The sequence below is a fragment of the Suillus paluster genome (assembly GCF_016628075.1).
Source record: "Suillus paluster strain FC165 chromosome Unknown EDB91scaffold_256, whole genome shotgun sequence".
Classification (NCBI taxonomy): Eukaryota; Fungi; Basidiomycota; class Agaricomycetes; order Boletales; family Suillaceae; genus Suillus; species Suillus paluster.
The window spans coordinates 1-6,726 of NW_024537816.1; the positions used below are offsets into that span (position 1 = coordinate 1).

Sequence of the window (6,726 nt, forward strand, 5' to 3'; positions counted from 1 at the left end):
GTAGTTGGGAACGCGGACCCTTGATGTTTGCTCTATCTGTGCTGAAGTGTCTGTGTGCACAGCAATTCAAAGCATGGTTAAGTTATTAAGTAAGTCACATGCACAATGTGATATACTTTCCAACGATTTATCGCTACTTTCCAATGGCAATTATCGCTTACTCTCAACAGCTCAAGCCACAGCTTACTACTGCACAACAACAATGTGGAGGGGAGAGAATATGGGCAGATGGCTTGCTAACGACGTCATGAAAAGGTGTGTGTTTTTGTATTTACACTACTGACAAGTTCTTTTATGTCCTTCCATACCTTCCCTAACCTCTCCTTTGTGCATCATTCCCGCACATCGGCGCATGTCATCTGTGTTTGCTGGCATTTGTATTTGTCTGTGATTGTCCCTGCTTGTCTGTGCTTGTCTGCACTTGCCTCTGCTGTCCTGTGCATGTTGGCGCCTGGTGACCGTGCTTTTGCTCATCCTGGACTCATCTGTATTTGTTTGCACACTCTGGTTGCGTCTTTTTTCTATCTATTGGTGCTTGTGCACATTTACTTTTGGCACTTCCTTTATTTTTGCATGTATGCGCACATTTTTGCTTGTCTGTATCTGGCATCTTGCACAATAGGTATGATTTTTCGATTTGTCAAAGGTTTAGAGTCTTTTATGCTTCAAGGTCTGTGTTTAATCTGATACTTTTAAGCTTCAATACTACAGGTACAGGTGTTTCCAGAGCTTTTGAATTAGCCTTGCGATTGATATGATTGATGTTCATTGTCCGCTGTTCAAATTGATAAGATGTAACAAGGATGTTCCAAGTAATCCAGAACTCAAAGAAAGACACCTGGAAGGGGCTGGATCATCTCATCTACGAACACCCATCCATCTGAACTGGTTGTCCTCTTGACCACTAGTTGTGAAGGGTGCAGTGATGCTATCAGTAGCAGTGGTGATAGGGAAGCAATATTCTAGCTTTGGTGCATCGTTGTCATTTGCTGTTGTTGTTGTTGTCTCGTCTAGTAGTTCTCCGCGACTTTCTTACACTCTATCAATGTACTATATTTTTCTTTTTGTATCACTTTCAAAAAATTTGTTGCTCTATGTAGACACTGCAGCACGCTCCATGGGACATTGCTACCTGCCTTCCAATTTGCATGATAGTATGTACTACACAAAGTTTGTCCTAGGAATTCAAACATCTTCAACTTAAAGGAGCGCAATGCCACTTCAGGACGTTTTAACTTTTGATACACAGCACTCTTACTGTTGTCGGTCATGCATATTGGATTCGCTTCACCTGCCTGGATAGGTGCGACCTTCTGCCCCTGCTGCCTTTGCTGCAGCACCTCTTTTCAGTCCCGTATCTTTAGCCTGGGAAGGACGTGGTGCCATCTTGGTGGCAGTGGTTGCAGCGGCAGCCTTGCCAACAGGACGAGTGCGGGGTTCATCAGGAAAAACGGGAACTCCAATATAGCGCTATGGAGGCTATGTAGCACTTATAGCCTGGTTGCATCTCCCCCCCCCAATATTGTACCATGTAGCCTGGACTATATTTTTAGTTGCACAATATAGTGTCTGGTATGTTGTACCTTGGCAATGTAGCATGGCTATGTAGTGATCTATAGTAAATCATTGTGGTAAGTACATCTCATGGTACATCATACTACGAGCACTTGTGCACTTGCAAATAGCAGGGAGATCAATGGCATGCATTCACAGTTTAATACAGTGGTCAATTCTACTCGGCCTCGTCAACACCCTCGGACTCCAAGTCAGACTCCACCTTGTCACTGGCATCTGCACTGCCAACCTGTTGATATTCACAAATCGCGTTGTTGATCTCGTCATCGGACAAACAGTCTTTGTCTCCAACATTGATCAGATCCACCTTCGCATGCAACCTGTTCATATGATTATTGTCAAACTTCGAAGTTCAAATCCTTGAGAATCAGATGTACTTACCTGCCAGTATTGTTGAGTTCTGTCAGGATACTATTCAGTATCCCATGATCCTTCGTTCGAGCGTGAAATTTTTTGAGGTTCGCGAGATGCCGATCATAAGCTTCCCTGTATTCACCACTCAAAAAGCTGATATCCACGCATTCACCGTCGCACCATTCATCAATGCAGCATTCAGCCTGCAGCCAAAAATATCACTGCCTGAAGCCAATGAGCAATAGAACGACTCACTGTGGTCTACACCAAGGCCAATGCGGGTATCGGAAATGGCGAAAAAACTTTCTCGAACACAACTCCATCATCCTTCTTGTTGTGGTACCAAATTAAATTCGCTGCTTGCTGATTCAACCTTGAATGAAATAGACCACTGCGAGGCACATTGTTCTTTTTGTCCCCGAGGTCCTTCCAACCAAATGTCAGTACCAAACATGACTCAAGATATGAGAATGCACCTGGTAACACATGCCAAATTTATCCTTGAGCTGGTGGGCGAGTTTTCGATTCCTAGACTTGATGGACTCGCGATTGGTGGACTTGAAACCGTAAATATTCTCGACAAGTGGGTGAACCTTCCCTTTCACCTCACTCGTGAGATGCGAGGTGCGCCGGGTAATCTTGATCCAAATTAGATAGATGAAATCATAGAAATCGAACACATACCAATTGTATAATCTCTCCATTAAAACCTATCTCTACTTCATAATAGTTGCAGGCCTCCTTCCAGGCCTCCTTTGCCCACAATACCTGAGTCATTTGATCTGGATAGGCATACTCAGATGTGAGCCAGACACAAAAATGGCTGATCGCATACTTGATAAGTTGCTGGACCGCTACCTCGTAATCCCGGGCCACTACACGGCCCTTACTCTGATGAATCTTGCATGGAAGTCTCTGTTCACCTTGCTGTGGTGAAGGCGAATGTGAGGACTCCCACATCTGTTTACGACTGTGTTCACCCTCATCATCTGAGGGTGGTAGTCGCATACACTTCAAGTGGCGCTGATCTGCATGATCATCCAGCTCCCATTTGAATGGATGATAGAGTACCACTCACCCTCGTAGTTGTCACCTGTATCTCCACCAGCAAACACATCACCGTTGTGGTCTTTGTCGTTGTTGTGGTCTTTGTCGTTCTCATTGTCTTCATAGTTGTCGCTGTCATATTGCACGCTGTCATTCAAGTCATCATTGGACTGCGCATGTCGGAGTTGGATGAGCTCGTTAGTGCATGCCATTGTCAACTTCCTTGGTGCAGGCAGGGGTTCACAATTGAGAAACCCAGTCTCCTTGGAACCAAAGCATCAACGTCAAAGTTGAAGCGAAGTTAATCATGCGGCTGACTTACCTTTGTAAGAGGGTCATCAAACCAGCCCCCAGAGCCCCCAGACACAGATGTTCTCGATGGAGCTGGTGTATGAACCTTTGAGTTTGATCAGTTATCAAATACTAACAGTCAAAGGTATTCCAAGCTTACCTGTGTGATGGGCTTTGGCTGTGGGGTGTGCTTCTCTTGTGGGGGGACTGTGCTGAACCGGGGTTGCAGATCAAGTGGACCATTGGCTGAACCTTTGGACAGGGTGATAGCCTGTGATGAGAACTGTGTGCCATCTTGTGTACCTGGACATGATTAAGTAGCAGGCAACTGATGCAACAGTCAACACACACCTCTGTTGCCATGATTTTTACAGGTGGCCTTGATTTTTTCTTGACCACTTGGGCGGCGCCGTGCCTCATGGCGCTCTTGGTCCTCCTCAACTATGTATGATATAGTTAGTAATAATAGTGGTAGTGCATAAAAAAACATACCTTGGTACAAGGCCTTCTCTGAAGGACGGCGTTCATGTCATTGACACTGAGAGGGCCCAGAATCAGTATGGTTGATAAGATTACTCAGTGCTTGGCGAGTAGGAGCAGTAGAAGACATTCTGGGTGTGAATAGGGAGTTAGAATATTAGGAGGAGAATATGGGGACAGAGCACACCTTTGTTAAAACATCACATCCTTTATAATGTCATGTCCCATCTGTGAAGTTACACGATCAACAGTCGATGCGCTGCAATCAACAATTGACGCGCTGCATCAACAACACGAACGCGTGAGGTCAGGTGCACAGGCAACCTGCAATCTTGAGAGATGGTGCTGATCTTGAGGAAAAAACTTTTGATGTCCGATGTCGGACAGATGGCACAAGTCAGCCCAGTGAAACTCGGTGAAACTGTCACTTACAGGTCGGCTTTTTCAGCTTGTCAACCTCCTGCTCATTCATCATGCAGCACTGCTGCAATTTTTGCCTGAAAGGCAATTTCCAAACTACAGGAGCCGTTGGCATTCACATCAGCAGAACTAGAGCCTGTAAGGAACACATGGACTGGCTGTGCAACCACGAGCAAGCCTCACAAGAGACCACACAAGCCACACCCAACAATGACCACGAGGTGGACATTGACAGGGATGTACCTTGGGAGTTTGATGGCCAGGGGGATGGCATACAGGAAGGGCTAAGATCCGCGATGCCAGATCAACATTGCGGTGTCCAAGTTGAGGAAGTAGACGACGAGGAAAGGATGTGGATGCGATTCATGCAGTCATACCCAGGGCAAGTAGCGCAAACACTGGGCCATGCTGAAGCGATGTTCCATGACATCAGAGCCCAACAAGAGGCTTGAGGTCTGGATCCATGGGCACCATTCACAGATGCAGAGGAATGGGGACTTGTCAAATGGTTGGTATCGCGGGTGGGCCAAAATGCAATAGATGAGTTCATGAAACTGCCAATTGTAAGTCAGTGTGTTTCAGCCGCAATTCACAATGTACTCACCAATGCGCAGATGAGCTGCCTTAAAATGTCTTTCACAAGCAAGTACAGTCTGATGAAGGCAATAGATCAGCTTCCCTGTGGCACAGAATGGCAGTTGAAGAGAATAAGTGTAGAGGGCAACAAACTCACCAATGAACGGCAGTACAAGACTGAGGATCTTGAGTTGTAGATGTGGGACCTGGTAGAGTGCATCCACGAACTCATGGGAAATCCAGAGTTCGATCACATGGTGTCCTATGCACCAGAGAGGGTGTTTTCAGATGCGGAGGGCAAGACCAGGTGGTTTGATGAGATGTGGACAGGTGACTGGTGGTGGGAGATGCAGTTAAGCGCCAGTGTCTGCTGATCTGGCAAAAAACGCACTAAAGCCTTTCCCACAGGGAAGATTGCCCCAAGGGGCTGTTGTCGCTTCAGTTATCCTAGCGTCCGATAAGACTTCGCTGTCGCAGTTCCAGGGAGACCAGGAGGTTTGGCCTGTGTACCTGAGCCTCGGAAACATCTCAAAAAATGACCAATGTCAGCCATCCAAACACGCCACAGTCCTCATCACATACTTACCAATCTTGAAGCTAGAATGCTTCATGCATGACACGAGGTCTGTTGAATGTTATTGGCTCTTCCACTATTGCATGTCACTGGTCCTGGAGCCATTGGTTAGCATAGGTGCGGAAAGGGTCGATGTCACCTGCCCAGATCATCAAGTACGACACCTGTATCCCATCGTGGCAGCGTACATCGCTGATTTTCCAGAGCAGTGCCTGGTGGCATGCTGCATGGAAAACTGGTGCCTGAAGTGTGTAGTGGGCCAAGAGGAGCGAGGGGACATGAAGAAATTGCCAATGCGAGATTGAAACTCCATGGTTGAAAATCTGCACTTGCACTGCAATGGTGAAATAGGAAAAGATCAGCTTGAAGGAGAGATGGGACTACAAGTGATCTACTCACCATTCTGGGCGATGCTCCCTCACAACGACATCTTCTCATGCATCACCCCCGACATTCTACATCAGCTGCACAAAGGAGTTTTTAAGGATCACATGGTCAGCTGGTGTGCTAATATCATAGGCGAGGAAGAACTTGACGCACGGTTCAAGGAGATGACATCATATTCAGGACTCCAACACTTCAAAAAAGGCATATCCAAGTGCAAACAATGGACAGGGGCAGATTATTGCGAGTTGCAGCGTGTCTTTCTCGGTGTGATTGCTGGCGCAGTTGAAAACAAAGTTCTGACGGCAGTGTGTGGCATCTTAGATTTCATTTACTATGCACAGTATCGGGTATGTGAACACTTCAATATTCCAAAGATTCACTCGATGATCCATTACATCAATGCCATTCGCTTTCTTGGCACTGCGGACGGTTTCAACACTGAACTGCCTGAACAGCTGCACATTGATTTTGCCAAACGGGCCTACTGTGCATCGAATCACCGCGACTATGTCATGCAAATGACCACCTGGCTACAATGCCAAGAGTCCATCCACATTCAAGATGCCTACATTCGCTGGTGGGTATCCCATCACCCCGTCAATCAAGAGTGGCAAGACTCGGATGCCAGTCACTCTGATTCGGATTTGGATGGCGCAGGACCTGGACTATTTGAGAACCGTGTTGACTTACCCTCTCAGGTCCAATGGTTCACAATGGTGACAGGTTCCCATGGCTACTTCATCCCTAGGACATGTCCGTTTCTGAATTCAACAATCCAGCGCTTACTTACCGACCACGATGCATCCCTTGCTCTTGAAGAATTCCTTCAGATACATGTTCCAAGCTGGTCATGCCAAAAGCTCACACCGCAAGATCGGGTGGATGTTTACAAGTACCTCAAGATTCTCTCTCCAGCACGACCCCATATCAACAACCGAAAGTGTTTGTTCAAAGTTCATGCATCACCAGTGATTCCTGCATCAGACGTGAGGAGGCCACCAGCACCTGCACACTTCAACAGT

The 6,726-nt window shown here is 46.6% G+C and overlaps 1 protein-coding gene across 1 annotated transcript; it reads right to left on the minus strand.

Moving 5' to 3' along the window:
- Positions 1 to 1,952: 1,952 nt before the first annotated feature.
- Positions 1,953 to 2,889, minus strand: EDB91DRAFT_1065016 (uncharacterized protein; the record flags this gene model as incomplete). Its single annotated transcript, XM_041314761.1, has 4 exons — positions 1,953 to 2,132; positions 2,197 to 2,355; positions 2,406 to 2,567; positions 2,614 to 2,889. The coding sequence occupies 4 exons, from the start codon at positions 2,887 to 2,889 to the stop codon at positions 1,953 to 1,955; spliced, it is 777 nt and encodes a 258-aa protein (XP_041168823.1).
- Between the last annotated feature and the right edge of the window lie 3,837 nt (positions 2,890 to 6,726).